The 19434-nt window shown below is 37.1% G+C and overlaps 2 protein-coding genes across 3 annotated transcripts; one reads left to right on the plus strand and one right to left on the minus strand.

Moving 5' to 3' along the window:
* The first annotated feature begins 7654 nt into the window (after positions 1 to 7654).
* Positions 7655 to 10632, plus strand: LOC132117792 (T-lymphocyte surface antigen Ly-9-like). 2 transcript variants are annotated; one of them, XM_059527103.1, is made up of 6 exons: positions 7655 to 7859; positions 7944 to 8074; positions 9340 to 9672; positions 9832 to 9891; positions 10110 to 10361; positions 10481 to 10632. In XM_059527103.1, the coding sequence occupies exons 2-6, from the start codon at positions 8038 to 8040 to the stop codon at positions 10621 to 10623; spliced, it is 825 nt and encodes a 274-aa protein (XP_059383086.1). In that variant the 5' UTR covers positions 7655 to 7859; positions 7944 to 8037; the 3' UTR covers positions 10624 to 10632. The 2 variants fall into 2 exon arrangements, with proteins under 2 accessions (XP_059383086.1, XP_059383085.1); XM_059527102.1 differs by lacking the exon at positions 7655 to 7859 and having other exon boundaries at positions 7878 to 8074.
* A 3800-nt stretch (positions 10633 to 14432) lies between these two features.
* On the minus strand, positions 14433 to 17770 carry si:rp71-80o10.4 (uncharacterized protein LOC100307105 homolog). The gene is made up of 3 exons (XM_059527104.1): positions 17633 to 17770; positions 17103 to 17465; positions 14433 to 15049 (listed from the first exon to the last, which is right to left on the minus strand). The coding sequence occupies exons 1-3, from the start codon at positions 17664 to 17666 to the stop codon at positions 14853 to 14855; spliced, it is 594 nt and encodes a 197-aa protein (XP_059383087.1). The 5' UTR covers positions 17667 to 17770; the 3' UTR covers positions 14433 to 14852.
* Between the last annotated feature and the right edge of the window lie 1664 nt (positions 17771 to 19434).

Consider the following 19434-nt stretch of genomic DNA (forward strand, 5'->3'; position numbering starts at 1 on the left):
GGAGGTCTTACATGAGGGTGAGTTACTAATGACATAATTATGATTTTTGGGTGAACTATCCCTTTAAAGTGACAGCAGCCTAATAAACCTGTTGCTGTCTGTGAAATTAATGTCAATCAAACAACAATATAAAAATAGAAGAACTCACTGTCCTTGACCAAATAGCTTTTGCAAGGATTAAAAACATTTTCTCTTTAATATTTGAAGTTTAAATTAGTTAAGATAGTAGTGTTTGCTGTGGTATCAAAATTAGGATCTAGGGTTGTGAAATTTCACTGCCATCTAAAATTTTGTTAAATGTTGAGCAAAAGTGAAATGTTAAGCAACTGTTTCATATATATATACAGTACAGACCAAAAGTTTGGAAACATTACTATTTTTAATGTTTTTGAAAGAAGTTTCTTCTGTTCATCAAGCCTGCATTTATTTGATCAAAAATACAGAAAAAACAGTAATATTGTGAAATATTATTACAACTTAAAATAATAGTTTTCTATTTGAATATACTTTAAAAAAAAAAAAAAAATATTCCTGTGATGCAAAGCTGAATTTTCAGCATCATTACTCCAGCCTTCAGTGTCACATGTAACATCAGTCGATCACATGATCATTTAGAAATCATTCTAATATTCTGATTTATTATGAGTGTTGGAAACAGTTCTGCTGTCTAATATATTTGATGAATAAAAGGTTAAAAAAGAACTTCATTTATTCAAAATAAAAAAAAATTCTAATAATATATTTTCTTTGCTATCACTTTTTATCAATTTAACACATCCTTGCTGAATAAAAGTATTGATTTTATTTAAAAAAAAGAAAGAAAAAAAATTACTGACCCCGAATTACTGACCAGTAGTGTATATTGTTATTACAAAATATTTATATTTTAAAAACATAGCTTCTTTTTTTTTTTTTTTAATTCATCAAAGTATCCTAAAAAAGTATCACATGTTCTGAAAAAATATTAAGCAGCAGAACTGTTTCCAACATTGATAATGAATCATCATATTAGAATGATTTCTAAAGGATCATGTGATAATGATCCTAAAGAAATCAGCTTTGCATCACAGAAATAAATGATAATTTAAAGTATAATACATTTAAAAACAATTATTTTAAATTGTAATAATATATCACAATATTACATTTTTTTCTGTATTTTTGATCAAATAAATGCAGGCTTGATGAGCAGAAGAAACTTCTTTCAAAAACATTAAAAATAGTAATGTTTCCAAACTTTTGGTCTGTACTGTATATATATATATATATATTAACAGACAAAATTATTCAACTTTACAAATGCAAGTGTGGTTGGAATAAACTGCCATCCATTTGCATGCTTGACATCCATTTCTCATGTTAGAAAAACAGATTTTGAATATTGCATCAATTCAAAACTGCTCAAAAAGTCTGAAACTCCTCAATAAGTCATAAATCTGAATTATGAATCAGCTCTGCACAATTTAAAGTAAACCACAATCCGTTCCACCTTCAGTCGGCTGAATTGAAGCACGGTTGGCAGTGTGCTTTGGACGTGCCGGTGTTTAAAAGCCTAAGAACACTTTCTTGTGAGATACCATTCTTTAGATCTTATTTTGTTTTTTAAAATGTTTACACTTATTTTCTTCTATACTAATCTCTTCCTCCAATTTTCATTGTTTTTTTATAGATTAAAAAATGGTGACATGGGACCAAACAAACACTTCAACATGCACACCATTGATTTTCTCAGCTAACTACAGCTCGTGCTGTTATACCCAACTACTTTATTACCGTCTCTCTCAGCATCAACATTGTTCTCAGTCTACCGGCAAACTGTTACATCCTGTGGCTGAGTGTGAAAGAGATGATTCAGGGACAGTCGACCGAAATCTTCATCTTCAATGCAGCACTCGTTGAGGTCGTCTTCTGCTCGTCTTATGTTTTTATAATACAGCAGTATTTCTTTAATTGTACTCATTGCAAGTTTGGTGTATACTTTCCTGGTCTGTTGCTGTTAGTCGGTCGTCCTCTGTTTCAGAGCTGCACTTGTGTGGAGCGTTATGTAGGGGTTCTCTATCCCGTGACCTTCTTGAAGCTCAAACCCATGAAATACAGAATTGCGTTATCCATTATCGGATGGATTCTGATAGTCATCTCAAGCTTTATAGTTTCGCTGAACATCATTGAACTTCATCAATTAGTTTTGCCAGAACTGCTTGTTTTTTTCAGCATCAAAGTGTTCAGCTGCTTGATGGTCCTGAAGGCTCTGAAGCGACCTGGACCTGGTAATGACTTCAAGAGGAAAGAGGCAACGAACCAAGACAAACTCAAAGCTTTTCGGATCATTGGGATTGTGCTGGCATCTGCAGTGCTTATGTACGGCCCTGTGATTATTTCTCTTGTGCTTTATTATCTTATAGATTTAAAGAGGTTTCTTTTGTCCTGGTCTGGGGCATTGAGTTTTGGGCTCATGACAGGGTTTGTGCATCCTTTCCTCTATCTCAAAAGAGTTGGAAAACTCCCCTTTTGCTAAAGTTAACTCCCATATGTTGGTGTCTCAAAAAGCATTAGAAAAACAAATTCTGCTTCTCTTTTGAGAAATATTAAATGTGATCTAACACAAAGTTAAAAAGATAGTTCATCCAAAAAAATAAATTCTTGACAACTTCATGTTATTCCAAACCTGGATTTCTTTCTTCTGTGTAACACACACACACACACACACACACACACACATACACAAATATTTTGAAGAACACTGAGGTCTAAACAACAAAGCTGGCTTTTACAATAGATTATTTTAGACAGGAAGAAACATACAGATTTGAAATGACGTGAGGTTTGGTAAATGATAGAATTTTATTTTGGGGGAGAATATCCCATTTAATCCACTTGCAAATCCATGTCTATAGCGTAGTAGCGTATAAAAGATGTAGCAGATCTGCTGTACTTTGATGTGAACATACTGTTTTCTGAATACCAGTAACATGTAGCTAATTATATTTTCATTGTTCATATTATATTTAGATTTCTTAAATAAGTTTTTTAATATATCAATAAAGATAAATATTTAATGAACATGTGCCTCATACTCACTAGATCTGCTTTCACCTCAACCAAATGCCAAATGAAATCATCCTGCATTTGGGCTGATTGATTCATTCAAGTTTGGGCTTGAAAACAAAAGATTAGAGAGTTCAGGTTTCTGCACAATTTACATATTTTCCAGTCATTTAGTTTGGTGTGCTAGTATGTTTTATCGATTGTGGTCTACTGTGACAGCTGTGTCAATAACAAATGTGTTTCATCCTAGAAAACCATCATGCAATAACATTTTGATGTCACAACCTGAATAGCGTATACCTCTCAACCCAGTGTCTGCAGTTTTACCCATGCATTTAACATTTACCATCTAGAATTTATGAAAGAGAAATCTGCATTGAAATAGCATTCAATAAATCAGAAGATGGGTGCGGCCAAATTCATCTCTGTCTATCTGCAATAACCCTCAAATCATTTTCACCTTTGGATATATTCAAACCTGTCATATTAAGATCACTTACAAAACACCCAAGAACCAATACACTGGGCATCACTAAATTCAAATATGTTGTGTCATCATAGTTATTTTATAATGTAAATATTACTGGACATAAAACTAAAATGCCCCCTTTGTTTCCAATAAATACTTAAAAATATCCCAAAAGTTGTCCTGTAGGTTTCCTGTAATGTCACTGATTAACTTATCATTTTTTAATACTTTAGCAGACTGTTTAAATGAGTGCTACTAGAAAAACATTGTTGTTAGATTTATCAGAGTTTTACAAATGCAAAGGCATGTCTTAAATTGAAGAGGAAAAAAAAGGTCAGTCTGATCCCACTAATCCCCCAAAATGGAGAAAGGTTGCCAGGTTTTCACAACAAAACCCGCCCAATTGCTACTCAAAACTAGCCCAAAACTAGCCCAATTACTGAACATTTTGAGGAGGATCCCCGGTAATTGCATTCCGGTGGGGTAAAATATACGTTTTTGGTGGGGTTTCCCTGGTAAAACTTGCATTTTAAGGGCTAAATAACATGTAATTGGGGTCGATTAAACCCGCGGACATGACAACCAACCTGCAGCAACAGTGTTAAAGTAGCATATTTACCTCGGACATGGCAACATTGAGCTGCATGTACAGTAGAAATGTTTGGTTACGTATGTAACCCTCATTCCCTGAAGGAGGGAACAGAGACATTACATCAGTGACTGAAGAATTGGGATCTCACTAGAGAGACGAATCGCCTTCGGGTGTTAACAAAACAAGCCAATGAATGTTGGCGTGCGAGATTTGCATTGCCCAACCCGCCCCACAATGTGGGTATATAAGGAGAGCACGTGCAGTCACATATTAAGTTTTTAATATAAAGAGCTGTTCTGAGGTCCTGAAGCTCTGCGTGTGGTCCATGTAAATGTGCAAGGCTCGAATGGGACAGACCAGAGTGATGGCTGGGTCTACCTCCTCCTGGGGCAGTGCTTGCAAGTTCATCACCTGATCCCTGAAAGGTGTGGTGGGATCTTTGGGCATATATCCAGGCCGGGGTCTCAGGACAATTTGAGAATTGGCCGGCCCGAATTCAAGGCACATTTCATTGACCAAAAATGCCTGCAGGTCTCAGCCTCCTTGCCCCCCTAAGGAACCTGATGACCAGGTCATGCTTCCCAATGGACTTGCTGTCTACTGCATCGTGATAGCGGCAACATACACTTTGAGGGTGGAGGCAAACAGCCTTCGCTCCAGCCCATCTTGCAGAAAGGAGAGCACAACCGTGATGAAACCGTGTTTACTACTGCTGGAGGTAAACAACCTAGAACCTCCATGTCCTGTCCAGAGACACATGTTGAGATTCCTCAGGTCTGGGCACGGGTGCCAGAGTGTGCCCCCTCTCTGAGAAAGGAGATCCTTCCTCAGAGGAATACACCAATGAGGAGCTGTCGCGAGGAGCATCAGTTCTGGGAACCAAGTCTGACTGGGCCAGTATGGTGCTACTAAGAGGACCTGCTCCTCGACCTCCCTGACCTTGCACAGCATCTGTGCGAAAAGGCTCACTGGGGGAAACGCATACTTGTGTAGACCCTGAAGCCAGCTGTGTGCCAGCACATCCGTGCCAGGGGTCACCTCGGACAAGGAGTAGAACAGCTGACAGTGGGACATGTCTGGAGAGGCAAACAGGTCTACCTGAGTATCCCCAAAGCATCTCCAGATCAGCTGGACTGTCTCGAGGTGGAGTTGCCATTCTCCCAGAAGGACAGGCTGTCATCAGAGCTCGTTGTGCATGCCATGTTTCCATGCCCATCTCGGAACTCGATCATGAAGCCAACAATGAAGCAGTATCATATGACGCAATCCGAGCAGCGTGACAGACTTGCTCAGCGGGGAAACCCTCACTGTGACCCTCAGATCACTCTCGCCATAAGTCGAAGTAGTCCTCCCCTGGGCAGAGGAATAAGAACGGGGCATGGGGAGGGGGGACTCCTCCTCATTTGACAAAGAGCAGCTGTGATCGCAACATTGCAATGGTCAAATTCCCACAATGAGAACATAAACATGAATCATCCACGAACACTGTCTCCTCGTGCTCAAGGCCCAGGGACAGGGGCGTTGGACTGGGTGTAAAACCAGTACTGATTACCAGGGCCCCAAAAGAAGAGAGGGCCCTTGAAAAGTCTGGAGTATATATTTTCAATGGGGGGGTGGGTGCCCATTAGGACAGCCTATGCATAGGGCCTAGGATCTTGTGCAGCGCCCCTGCCCAGGCACATGATGTTGTGATCGTGACCATTAGATGGAGCCAAGAAGCGACCACATCCAGAAACACACGAGTGGAAAGACATCTTTAAAAAGTCACCCCATCACTCTTGGAGCTCTTTTAGAACTGCTTTTTCAGTTGCTCTTTTGTGAAAACAGAAGTGTTGAAGCGCCTAGGGCAGGGGTCATCAACTATATTTGTCAAAGGGCCAGAATATTTCTCTGCAGAAACTGTAAGGGCCAGATACTCATAATATAAAATAAAATTCGATAGCGAAATTTTAGGCTTCATATTTGTGAGGCTGTCAAGCTGTCCATCACTGTCACATGCAGGTCGTTGTTTGTGGAGAACACTAGAAGAAAGGCCTTCTGAATATATTTGAATGAAAAATGGCACTCTTAAAGAGCCTTAAGCGAAAAGTTGATCCAGAGAACCGTAGTTTTAATGAAGAATGGACTGATACGTACATATATATAGTGCCTACTGTTAGAAATGCTGTACCTGTGTGCAGGTGCGTCGGACTGGGGATAAAACCAGTACTGATTACCAGGACCCCAAAGGAAGAGAGGGCCCTTGAAAAGTCTGGAATATAGGGCCGGGATCTTGTGCAGCGCCCCTGCCTGTGTGCCTCATTTGCTTTTTTTTTCCGTTAGATTTAAAAATAAATAAATATGGAATGGGCCCGAATATTCATTCGGTGGGTTGGTATTCGATTTGAAAATTTGACATTCGAATAATCGTTTTTCTTTCTTTTTTTTTTTTGCACATGGGATCCCCCGCGAAACGGTTCTCATTCCACCCTGAATAAGGCCGGCGACACACACTGGCTGTGTGAGCGTCTCAGCTGCGTGGCGTGTCCGTTTTTATTTTGGCTCCCATATTTAACAGGTTGGAGTTTGCACTGAGACACGGGTCTCAGGCGCGATCGAGCCACGCGGAAAACGCGTGCATGCTAGAAATAGAACCGACGCGTGTTCCCGCAACGGGAGTGTTCTCTGGCTAGAGCGTAGAACAGCAGAGTTTGTATGGACCGAAGTGCATGTCTGAGCTTGTGTTTTGTTGCATTGACATTGATGAAAATAGAGTAATAGAAACAAAATGTATTAGCATTTTTACCCGTTATTATCAATCTAAATTAATCTCGTTTTTAATTTAACTTCATTTCGTTTTTCTTTATTTAAACTTAGTTTTTCTGTATTTAAATTTCTTTTTTTCTTTATTTAAATTTCGTTTTTTTCTTTATTTAAATTTCGTTTTTCTTTATTTAAATTTCGTTTTTCTTTATTTAAATCTACCCTTACTGTGCCAATTTGTTAGTCAGAAAAATATTAGACTACCTTAAAAGTATTGCTTAATTTAACAGACCTGTGTGTGTGCGTTTTATAGCTATCACTAGTGCAGTGTCCGTTCTTGGTAGCCCTGCCCGCGTGAGGTGCGCCGCTTCCCACTCGCGCTGTTCTGGCTGTAGTTTACTAAAAGTTTATTAATTCTGAATGTGTTGTGTCTCCCGTGTCCATCTATAGGCTATTGCACCAAATGCTACACTGCACTCCCTTGTGAAGTCGATTGGATGAACGGTTCTCGAAATAATAAAAATGCAAACGGAAATACAGACACAGATTCCTGCCTTTATTAGAGAGAAAAATATGTTCAGCCCCTCTCTCTCCGAAGCTTCGAATAGTCAATGTTCATTACTACCGAAGCTTCGAAGCTCAAAAAATGGTATTCGGACCAGCCCTAAACTTTTTCCTCTTACAAGGCTATTCCTGAATAAAGTATTATTCTGGGGGCCGGATGGAAATCTTTGGCGGGCCGGTTTTGACGTTGCATGGCCTAGGGGAACCGCAGAATGGGAAGCTGCAGCATGCCAAGCTTTCATGTCACCTCACTTGTTCACGCACACTTTTATTTTTAAAGGGGTTAAATGATTACATAAAAACATGATAAAGTAAAAACAAAAAAATAATACATGGGAATTAATTTCTAATGGAAAAAAACCCTGTTAATTATGTTTCAAGCACATCTGTCTGCCTGTTCGGTGCCCAACACATGCATTTTTCTATGAGTTGGAAAAAGTTGTAAAGGTGAGTGGAAATGTGTTTGAGAGTCATTTTTTAGTACAGAACTGCCATCTTGTGGTAGAGGTCAAGTAACTGATTTCATTGCAGGTCACTTCCTCACAAGTCCATCTGCTCAGTTGAGTTTCAGGTATCATCGAGAGAACAACAACTCAATGCAATATCAACATACACATTCATCACTATGTGTGCTTTCATCTTATATTTCATCTGCATGGGAGGTAAGATAACACATGATATTGATATTTTAATTGAATTCTAAGGTTAAGCAGATAAGCAGATATATTTAACTGTCCTCAATAAAAAAAAAGTTTTTAAATGTACACTTTAAAAGGTGTCTGGCAACTCTAAGCCACAGTGCCATGCTGATATACACACTCACTGACTGGTGAGCATTCATATGACTTGCATAACCGTGAACTTTTAAGAAAAATGCAGCTGAACATGTGGCCTGTTCAGCAAGTATTATAAATGATTTCTGATATGTAGTAAATATACACAATTCATAACAAATCTAATCTTTAACACTTTACAGTATATGAATGTTCTGACTGTTTTTTGTTTTTTTTGTCATTGTTTTTGCAGTCAAATTTAGAATAAATCATCTGTGAAATCATGACACCAACAAATTAGAAACACTGACATAACTATTTCCTGCTGAGAAAGCAAGAAAGATAGACAGACATTTAATTTGAATTTGAATTGTTTTTTTGTTTTTTTTGTAATTTGTTACAACTATGTATCATCTGTTTATGTGACTGTTTAAAGAGTGGTATATTTTCATTTCTGCTGATGGTTTCGCTTTTCAAGGTAAAGAAACAACATCTGTCCTTCACATGCAGCATTGTGTGAAACCACAGAACGATTTCCTTTACCCCTTTTTAGACCATGTTCTGTCAAACCTGCTAGTGCTACAAAACGAACACCCATTAAATGAAGAAATCAAAGATCTCGTCATTAATTCAAAACCTTATCATTGTTCAATCAGTTGTTTGTATGTCAGGCAGTTTTGATTTAGAAATTTGACATTTTTAGCCCCTATATTACACGTCAAGCTTAAATCTGGTTAAGACATTTCAAATGAGATGATCTCTACAGTCTCTGAATGATCTTGGATCTAAGGTTGTGCAACAACCACAACACTTAACACACAAACCTCAATGACAGTGACAATCAGCAAATGAGTTTTTATCATCACCACACAACAGTTAATGAATAGTGATGAAAAAATCAACAACAGTTTAAATTGCATGGCAATGGTCAGTTGCAAAAACAATAATCATAAAACAGTAATTGCATGCTTCATGCATGCTGCAATGGATTTTGGGATATTTTAACAAATCACAATATGTGTCGACCAGATGTGGTGAACTATTGGTTGCCCAGAACATCAAACCACTGAAATTCAACGTGTTTAGAAACTGTACTTATTAATATACCATATCAATAATTTGTTTACCTGTATATTTCACTTGTTTTCATGTAGTTTCAGTGGGTGGAGAGGTTACTGACATCACAACAGTTGAAGTGATGGAGGGAGGTGTTCTCAAACTAGATCCTGGACTTGAAGATCTAAAGGAAGACGTTCAGATAATGTGGACGTTTGAGAATGGCAGAGAAAATACTCGTGTCGCACAGATGCATCAAGGAAGAATTTACACTCATTATGACATGAGATTCACAGGCAGAGTGCTATTAGACCAAAAAACTGGAATTTTAACCATCATGAACATCAGGACTAATGAATCTGGACTGTATGAAGCCTTAAGCATCATCAGTACAGACATCACAGGACAGAGATACAAAGTTCATGTTTATGGTAGGTTACAGCTGCAACCTCTATTGAAAAATAACATGGAAATCATTGGATAATCATTGATTAGATCTGATATATTGAGTATTGCACTGCAATACTAGCATCATTAAATAAGGCAGATATGGCTTTAAGGTGATGTTCATGTTATCTTTTATCATAAAGCACCTGTCTCTGAACCAGCCGTCTGGAGCAGCTCGTCAGTTAGTGTTCCTCAATCTACAGGTCTGTCTTTATGATCTATGTATGAAATAATACAATTTTCTTTAGACTTCTGTAGCTTACAATTCCGAGCTTTTTCTCTCAATTGTGAGTTTATAATTCAGCCTTTTTCTTAGACTTCTGTGTTTATAACTTGCAATAGCATCTTGCAGTTCTGTAAACTGTGTACTTTTTGTACATTTTTGATAGCAGTAGAAATGTCAGTCTTTCATTTCTTTCAGGTACATCACAGGAAACAGAGGAGACCTGTTCTGTGTTCTGCTCAGTGAAAAATGACAGAGGCGTCTTCATCTCGTGGTTTAAAGGGAGTGAAATGCTGAACCGAACCAGCAATCCTGATCTCAGCATTAACCTCAGTTTATCATTAGAGCTTCATTATAATGATCCAGAGACCTACAGCTGTACAGCTGTGAATCCAGTCAACAATAATAGCATCCATCTTCACACTAAAGAGATCTGTCCTCGACAGGAAGGTACGAGAACTCAAACTACATTTAACACAGAACTCTGCCAAAATGAACACTGTGCAGGGTTTTCACAAAGACATTTGATGAGACAGAAAATGTTTATGAATAACTCTCTTCTCTTTCAGTTTATCTGGATACCTGTGGCTTCACCGAGGCTCTGGTTCGTCTGGTTCTGTCTGGTCTGCTGGGAATCACCACTGCTGTCTTTCTCATCGAGCATTTGTTCTTCTGCTCAACTCAGAAAATAACTGCTGCTTCTGTGTGCTGATGATACCTTGTGAGATCTGTTAAAAATAGATTTCGGTTCTGTTGTATTTTATAACTGGGAACCAGTTTCTATCTAACAAAGACAACAAATAAGCTCTGAAATGTGTATAGTATCATACAGTCAAATAAAACATTTTCACACCTTAAACATTTCTCACAATATCACGGTTTATTTGCTACAGTTTATAAAATGGTAATAAAATAAGACAACAACTCAACAACAAAGTCAGAACAAATTCATCTTGTTAACAAAAAAGAATTAGACAGCGTCACATTATCACAGTTTATTTTTTTATCACAATTTTCAGATAAAATTGATTGAAGGTATGTAACAAAACATGCTCAGGTAAAAGTGTCAAAAACTTTTGGTCCCAATTTTTTTTTTATCAATTTTACTGGTAGTCCACTGTATGAAGAATACTTGGGTATAATGTGTCATAGTTTACTTTATTTTTCTATCCCTCACTTACATAAATTAACTATAGTGTCCTGCACCCACTGTTAAAAATTTTAAATAAAAATAAATATACAAATATAAAAATTTTTGACTTTGTTTAGAAAACGCACTCTGGAAAAATAAGAGCTTCTATTATGACATCAATAGAAGTTCTCTGTCTATGTGGGCTATTGTGTGCAATAATATATTATTTCATTTGACAATGAAAAAAATGAAAGTAATTTGAGGTAAAAATAGTTACTTAACTTATTGGTTTGTGCACATTTTATATTTGTATTTTTTTTATTATTTTATTTTTTTATATTGTACTTTTATTTAGTTTAGTAGCACATCTCAAAGCTAATGACAGTTAATAATACAACCAATACAAAATCTGTTCATTTCTTCTATGAGAGGTGCTTTTTTCTCTGTGTATGTTTACTTTCTGTCGTTCCATCACCAGAATCAGTTTAGCCAACACACATACAAGTAACAGAATGGAAAGCATTTAAGAGAAGACCAACAGAGACTTGAATATATTTTAAATAACAATAAAATAAATAAAAACAGAATGCACAGACAATACAAAAATATTACAATGCCAGAAACAATGATAAATAAAGCCTCATGAGGATTATCTTGGTCCAAACTCAACAGCTTATGTCTGACCTTTGAGCACAAAACCAGTCATAAGGGACAGTTTTTTTAAATTGTAAATTATACATCATCTGCTGAATAAAATAGCTTTCCACTGATGTATGGTTTGTTAGGATCGGACAATATTTGGGCGAGATACAACTAATTGAAAATCTGAAATCTGAGGGTGCAAAAACATCAAAAAAGTTGATGAACGAAAGAATAATGAAAGTAAAAACTTTATGAAGAAAGTACATGTATACCCACCTTCTTCAAAATATTTTCTTTTAAACTTGTCCAAATCAAGTTCATAGCAATAAATATTACTAATAAAATTAAGTTTTGATACATTTAGGGTAGGAAATGTACAAAATATTAGGGGTGCACCGAAATTTCGGCCGCCGAAAATTTTCGGCCGAAATGGCATTATCGGTTTCGGGCCGAAATAAAAAAAACAGCCGAAAACGTAAACCGAAAATGAATGTCACCCGCCCCTCCCATCCGTGAGCAAGCGCTTAGGTTTCACTCACGGTCGAGCTGTTATCACGCGTCAGCCTATCAAAGATTAAGCATGTCAAAGGGCTGTCACAATCAAAAAAAGCTTGTCACAAAAGCTGCACAATCGATCGGACCAACCAACACAAGTTTCGAAAACGAAAACAGGGAATCGATTTTAACGGCCTTCTCTCGGAGCGCGTCCAGCTCGTCACTATACGCTCGCAGCGAACGCGCGTCACACAGCAACTGCAGGTTCTGACACACACACACACACACACACACACACACACACACAGAGCCTATTAGTGCATAATATCAATGTAGCCTTCAGTAATGTTTTTCATTGATGTTATATGGCAGTCCACATTGCTGACTTGTGTGCGTCTCAAGCGCCCTCTTTACGTTCGCCCTAATGCCTGTTTAGTTGTCGGTGGATTTGCCTATATTTGGCGTTGAAAAACAGATCAACGCCAAATATAGGCAATTTACTAACGATTCAATGAACACTTTGCCTATGTCTCAAAAATCGAACAGGATTTTTTTTTCACAAAAGTGACAGCCCTATACGAGAGGACACCAAAGTTGCAATATGTAACATTTGTTCTGCAAAAATCTCCAAAATTGTGGATTTTTTTGCACAATTTTTTAAAAACTATTTTATTTGATGGAACATAAAACTTGAAGAATAATTATTATTTATATTTATTGTAAAAAATATTTTATGTTTTGTTATGTAACTGTTAATAAAAGTTTGATTATTATATTGTGATTTTTCAATTCAGATCCATTAAATCCAAGCAATATATATATACGTTTTTAAAAGAAGCCATTTTCGGCTTCAGTTTCGGTTTTCGGCCAAGTGCATCCTAAATTTTCGGTTTCGGCGCAGAATTTTCATTTCGGTGCATCACTACAAAATATCTTCATGAAACCTGAATCTTTACTTAATATTCAAATGATTTTTGGCATAAAAGAAAATCTGATCATTTTGACACACACAGTGTATTGTTAGCTATAAATATGTCTGTGATACTTATGCCTTTGTGCTCCAGGGTCAAATATGAATAATTAAATGGTATAATTGCTTTTCAGATCTTGAATCTCAACTGGAGATTACCGTATTTTCCGGACTATAAGCGCATTTTTTTTTCATAGTTTGGCTGGTCCTGCAACTTATAGTCAGGTACGACTTATTTATCAAAATGAATTTGACATGAACCAAGAGAAATTAACCAAGAGAAAACATTACCGTCTACAGCCACAAGAGGGCGCTCTATGCTGCTCACTGCTCCTGTAGTCTACACTGAAGACATAGAGCGCCCTCTCGCGGCTTTAGACGGTAATGTTTTCTCTTGGTTCTAAATGAATGCGACTTATAGTCCAGTGCGACTTATATATGTTTTTTTCCTCGTGTTTTGGACTGATGCGACTTATACTTAGGTGCGACTTATAGTCCGAAAAATACGGTAAGTTGATGAAAATAGAAAAACAGAATTAGCTTAATACTCAGAGATCACAAAAGCTACAATAAAGCGATTGAAAGGAGAATGTGCTACAGTATATGACTGAATACTTATATGGCTTTAAATGCTATTAAAAATCAGAAATTTCTATAAAGAAATGTGCTTTTACAGAAATATTAACAATATAACAATACCAAAAGAGCTATTGTTAGTGTACAGTTGTGCTACAAATAAATTAACTGTTTGCAATCAATTTAGCCATTCATTCTGATGCGAAACTATTAGATCAAACAGGATTTCTAAACCTTTGGCTCCACCTGGTGGACAATCTTCAGTGCTTGGAGCCATAATTATAATTTGGTCAAAGACAGCAGATTCACCTGGAATCTCTTGGGAAAACAGCACCAGTGGTAAAACTCCTCAGTGAGGGAAATGACATTTTGATTCCTTATAGTCGACCCGTTTTATTCCATTCAGCTTAGTCCTGGATGAGCTTCAATAATACACTAATTATATGTAATCTAGTAAAATCTCCTGGGGCACTTCGTCAGAATTTGCCTGAAAGTTGATAGAAAAACTTAATTACAGGTTGCCATGCAAATCAAGTGAAAATAATGATGCAGATGCCAAAGTATAAACTATAACTATGTTAGGTTTATAATATCCAACCATTCCATTGTCATTGCACAATAAAACCTGCATTACATTTGCTTGATAAAATCCAGTTCTTGTTTCTTACTAAAGAAGACATTATTCTTCTGTTCTGTTTTCACATGAATGATCCTGAAGACATTATTTGATGCCTAATGCTGATTTCAAGAATAGAACTATGAAGAAACAAGCCAGATGTTTTAACTGTGGATGTTTTTCTGCATCCAAACAGCAACAGAAAATTGTAGATTTTGTGAAAAAAAAGCTTTTTTATTTTTAATAAACCTGTATTTGTGTAAAGGTCTCTGAAATTAAATAGAGTATTTGAACATTTTTCCACTTCTATGCTGACTATAAGTTAAATAATACATGTTAAATATTTTTGTCATTAAAACTTTTGACATTTGATATAAAATCTACATAATGGGACATTTGTTATTGATATTCATCAATGCAGGATCATGAAATTCCATAATATTATGCTTTTTTTTCTTTTTTGCAAACCAGTTGAATTTTTTTTCAACACAATATTTTCAATTTGTTTCTTCAACAGGTTAAGACAAATTGCTCTGTAATTCTGATACTTGCCTTTTTGTGTTTCCTGTAAATGACAGCGCCAATGATGACCACTAAAGCGATGACCACTACAACTGCGATCCCTACAGCTGCACTTCTTCCTGAAGTAAATTCACTGTTCGTGGCAGAAGCCATTTTTTCTGGGATGATGGTACTGAGCTGAGGCTCTGTAAGGGACCAAAAACTGTGAGTGAGTGAATTCTTACAAATAACTGTAATAAACATACATGTATTTTTTTTTTTTTGATTTAGGTTAAAATGCAAATACAGTATGCACAAGGGAAGAGTTCTAGGGGAACTGTTGAAAAGTTTAGAGAAAAGCAATGTAAGATAAATTTCTTAATTTAAATAAAGTGACCAACATAACTACATAAAACAAACAAACATATAGTACATCTAACACAGTGAAAAGAAAAAAAATATTGTAAATCTTTCAGGATTGTGAGTTTTCCCTTAATTATGACGAGGATGTTCATATTTGAGGGTAAGTGGTATATAAAAATGTAAAAACCCGTTTCAAATCACCATAATAACACGAAGACGCTCAAGTGAGTTTCTGATTATTGTGAGACTTCAAAAGTTAAAGACGTTTAATCACTTACAGAAACCAATCGATTAATCCCTTCATCCATCCATAGCCTACCGGAAATATTTTCCTTTAACTTTGCTTTTCCAGTTCACGACGACAGTTATATTGCGCTTTGCCTTGCTTTTTATTTGTTACATAAAATTTGCGCAATCTGTTGTACAGAACAACCTAACCATAATCATGCCTACAGTAGTACCAGAGAAAGTCTAATATGACGAGAAGTTTCACTGTCACTACACTTCCGGCTTCTGAACTGGTTGCAGTTCCACTCTGATTCCACATGAGGGCGCTCACAGGACGAGTGCAGAATGAATGGAGGTCAAGTGAAGTGAAGTGAAGTGAAGTGAAGTGAAGTGACATTCGGCCAAGTATGGTGACCCATACTCAGAATTTGTGCTCTGCATTTAACCCATCCGAAGTGCACACACACAGAGCAGTGAACACACACACACACTGTGAACACACCCGGAGCAGTGGGCAGCCATTTATGCTGCGGCGCCCGGGGAGCAGTTGGGGGTTCGGTGCCTTGCTCAAGGGCACCTCAGTCGTGGTATTGAGGGCAGTGAGAGAACTGTACATGCACTCCCCCCACCCACAATTCCTGCCGGCCCGGGACTCGAACCCACAACCCTTCGATTGGGAGTCCGATTCTCTAACCACCAGGCCACGACTTCCCCAATGGCGGTATACCCCTCAAAATCCACTTTTCTCAAGATATAATTTTTTTCTAGTAATTTGAATGTTGTATTCGTAAGGAGATGCAAAGAAATTACACATTCCTGGGTTTTAGATTTTTTTTATGACGTCATACACATTCACATTCTTTAGCAGAATGCTAGCGTGTTATGGGCAACAACAACTCAACCTGTAAGAAATCGAAAGGACATAAGTACTCGTTCATTCAACTTTCGACCTATAACCCATGTTGAACTTGCAAAACCTACAATCAGATCTAAGATTTCTCATCGGCAATCGGGTGAAAGGGACAAATTTAGCCGTCTAGCCCCATAGACTCCCATTTATTCTGCACTCATGGCGATCACCCCCAGTGGAACTCTGGTGGTACTGCAACCAAAATTCGGTACAAAAGGACTGAATAGGGAGTGGGAAGGCTCTCCACATACAGGCGTTAGAGCAAAGACTTCGGTTTGCTTACATACGTCAGTTCCGCACTCACGCACGCTCGTCATGACGTAACTTTATGATGCAACATGATGTAACAAGATCGTCCACGGTCCATCCACAGGTCACTTGAGTTCAGTCATCGATTGTGTTCAATAATAACTTCCTACTTTATTCTACTTACACGATTGATTGCGACCACATATCTACCTTCATTTTAATAGCACACAGTGGCTAAGGTGCTATTTCTGCTTAACGGAGAAAAAACAAAATATGTACTTTGCGATATGTAGGCTATTTATTATGCTTTCCCCAAGTTTTTAAATGCCCGCATAAGTCAGAATAACCTCATCATAAATAAACAGTTGATTATTTCTCGTAACTGGCTGAATGCTGCTCTAAGCTACTCTTGCTGTCCTGTAAAATTATGATGATGCAACTGCTGAAGCGGATTTCATGAGATAGCTCGGAAAAACCAATGCAATACAATATACTAGTGTAATACTTACCATAATAAACGGTAATGTTGTAAATCTTGTTTTCGAGTCGTTTGTTGCTTTGTTTGCGAACATTGTAAAGCCCCGTTTGATTGTAGCTGACATTCAACAGGATCAGAGTAACATTCTGTGTATCTGATATCAGCGAAACTCCAGATCTCCAGCTCTGGTGTTCACAGACTCCGTTATGACAGATCATCTGAGCTATCGGTTCCTGCGAGGAGCCTCCTTTGAGACGGGTCACCAAAACCTGAGGGTCCTCAGCCCATTTCTCAATATGAATAGAAATGGTGAGGTTTCCTTCTTCAGGCACCGTACGTGACTCAGTTTCATCATCCTCTTCAACACCAGCAACCACAGCACCAAAAGCAATGCCTTTAAAAATGAAAAGTATTAATTGTATATATATATATAGAGAGAGAGAGAGAGAGAGAGAAAGCGAGAAAGCGAGAAAAGCTGACTTTTCCTCAAACCAAATATAACATGTAGGCGGTAAATTAACCCATGAGAGTAATTTCTGCTTAGACCGGCACAAGACTTACCAATCACACACGTTACTGCAGCGAAGAGTATCATTTTCGGTATCTTGGAAAACAACTTTATGTTAAATAACTTAACCGGATAAAATCTTAGTCTATTACCAAAGGGAATTACCCAACTCACGTGGCGCTGGCAAGATAACTTACCACGCCCACAAATAATCGCACCACCACAGACGTGCCAATAAATATTCAGAAAATATTTTTTAGTGTCAGACTCATGAAATAATACATTTGGTACTCAGTATGGGGATGGGAAGTGGTTTAGAATAAACTGAAACAATTATAATTGATTGTTAATAATAAATGAATAAAATCTTAAAAAGGTTGCTTAATGGGGTTTTTTTGAGAAAAAAGTGAAACATAGTTTAGTTTTAAATAAATATATTTTCAGTTTGGTGTTTTCCTCAAACTATTTTCTGACGATGGATTTATTCATGTATTTAGCCAAATTAAGCGTTGGTTTAATTTCACATGGGTCATTGTACAATTTACCTCGACCAGAGATGTTGAACAAATAAATGAAATCTGATATTTTTATTAAAATAATAATAATAATAATAATAATAAATAAATATTTTTTTTCAGTGTTCAATGATCTATAACTTTAATTGTATCTATTGTTATGTATAATGTAAAGGCATTTCATTTTATATTAAATATATGTGCTTTACACACAACAGCTTGTGTGTGTGTGTGTGTGTGTGTGTGTGTGTGTGTGTGTGTGTGGTATGTTTCATAATCAGGCACACACAAATAGGCATCGTATGTGACTAAAAGCAGATTATTATGTCAGACAGTTTTTTTTTTAAGGATAAGACTGGTCAAACACTGCAATGTATATATATATATTATTATTATTTTTTTTTTTTTACTTTAGGTTATGTTCAAAAGACAAAACACGATTTTCATGTTGACTGAATAATACATAATGCATGTTAGAAATGCACTCATCTCTTAGCCTATTTCAACCTTATTAAATATTATATTAAAATGCCAAATATTTTCAGTGAAAATATATAAATTTTTAGTAGGCTACCGTTTGTGTATGTAGGCTATTTTTAGTATTCTTCTTTTAATGTTTGCAATGATAAACAGTTACTGTACAATGAAATCACCTTAAATAGTAGTACTGGATTTGCTGGAACCACAAGCAGTTCTGTCTTGGCAAGGTTGAGTTGAACGTGATGGTCCTTCATCCAGCAAGAAATGTCTGTTAGACAAACTGAGATGCGAGCAGCTACCGTCGGATCATCAGGATGGAATGAGAGGTAGAGTTGAGTGTCATCAGCAAAGCAGTGATATGAAAACCCATGTTTCTGAATGAAAGAACCTAATGATGCCATGTAGACAGAGAAGAGAAGTGGTCCAAGAACTGAGCCCTGAGGCACCCCAGAATTAGATGTTTTGACTTGGACACCTCACCTCTCCAAGATACTTTTAAGGACCTATCTGATAGGTAAAACTCAAACCACTGAAGTGTGGTTCCTGAGATGCCTTTAGTCAGTAGGGTTTGATAGGAGGATCTGGTGGTTAACCGTGTCAAAAGCAGAGGATAGATCAAGCAGATAAAAGTACTGAAGGTTTTGATTCCGCTCTTGCCAGTCTTAGAGCTTCAACAACTGAGAGCAAGGCAGTCTCGGTTAAATGTACACTTCTGAAGCCAGATTGGTTGCTGTCAAGGAGGTTGTTCTGTGTGAGAAAGGCAGAGACTTGGTTGAACACAGCTCGTTCAAGTGTTTTTGCAATGAAAGGCAAATAACAGGGATAGCTACATTAAATAACCATGAATCATTTTGTTATTC

Source organism: Carassius carassius, chromosome 37, assembly GCF_963082965.1.
Source record: "Carassius carassius chromosome 37, fCarCar2.1, whole genome shotgun sequence".
Lineage (NCBI taxonomy): Eukaryota > Metazoa > Chordata > Actinopteri > Cypriniformes > Cyprinidae > Carassius > Carassius carassius.

What these genes read in the sequence shown, in the direction of transcription:
- LOC132117792 (XM_059527103.1), top strand. Translation starts at nt 8,038, where the DNA reads ATGTGTGCTTTCATCTTATATTTCATCTGCATGGGAG. An exon ending in ATATTTCATCTGCATGGGAG is followed by an intron (nt 8,075 to 9,339) that starts GTAAGATAACAC and finishes GTTTTCATGTAG; the next exon opens with TTTCAGTGGGTGGAGAGGTT. An exon ending in GATCTGTCCTCGACAGGAAG is followed by an intron (nt 10,362 to 10,480) that starts GTACGAGAACTC and finishes CTTCTCTTTCAG; the next exon opens with TTTATCTGGATACCTGTGGC.
- si:rp71-80o10.4 (XM_059527104.1), bottom strand. Translation starts at nt 17,666, where the DNA reads ATGATACTCTTCGCTGCAGTAACGTGTGTGATTG. An exon ending in TGCAGTAACGTGTGTGATTG is followed by an intron (nt 17,466 to 17,632) that starts GTAAGTCTTGTG and finishes TCATTTTTAAAG; the next exon opens with GCATTGCTTTTGGTGCTGTG. An exon ending in CAACATTACCGTTTATTATG is followed by an intron (nt 15,050 to 17,102) that starts GTAAGTATTACA and finishes GGTCCCTTACAG; the next exon opens with AGCCTCAGCTCAGTACCATC.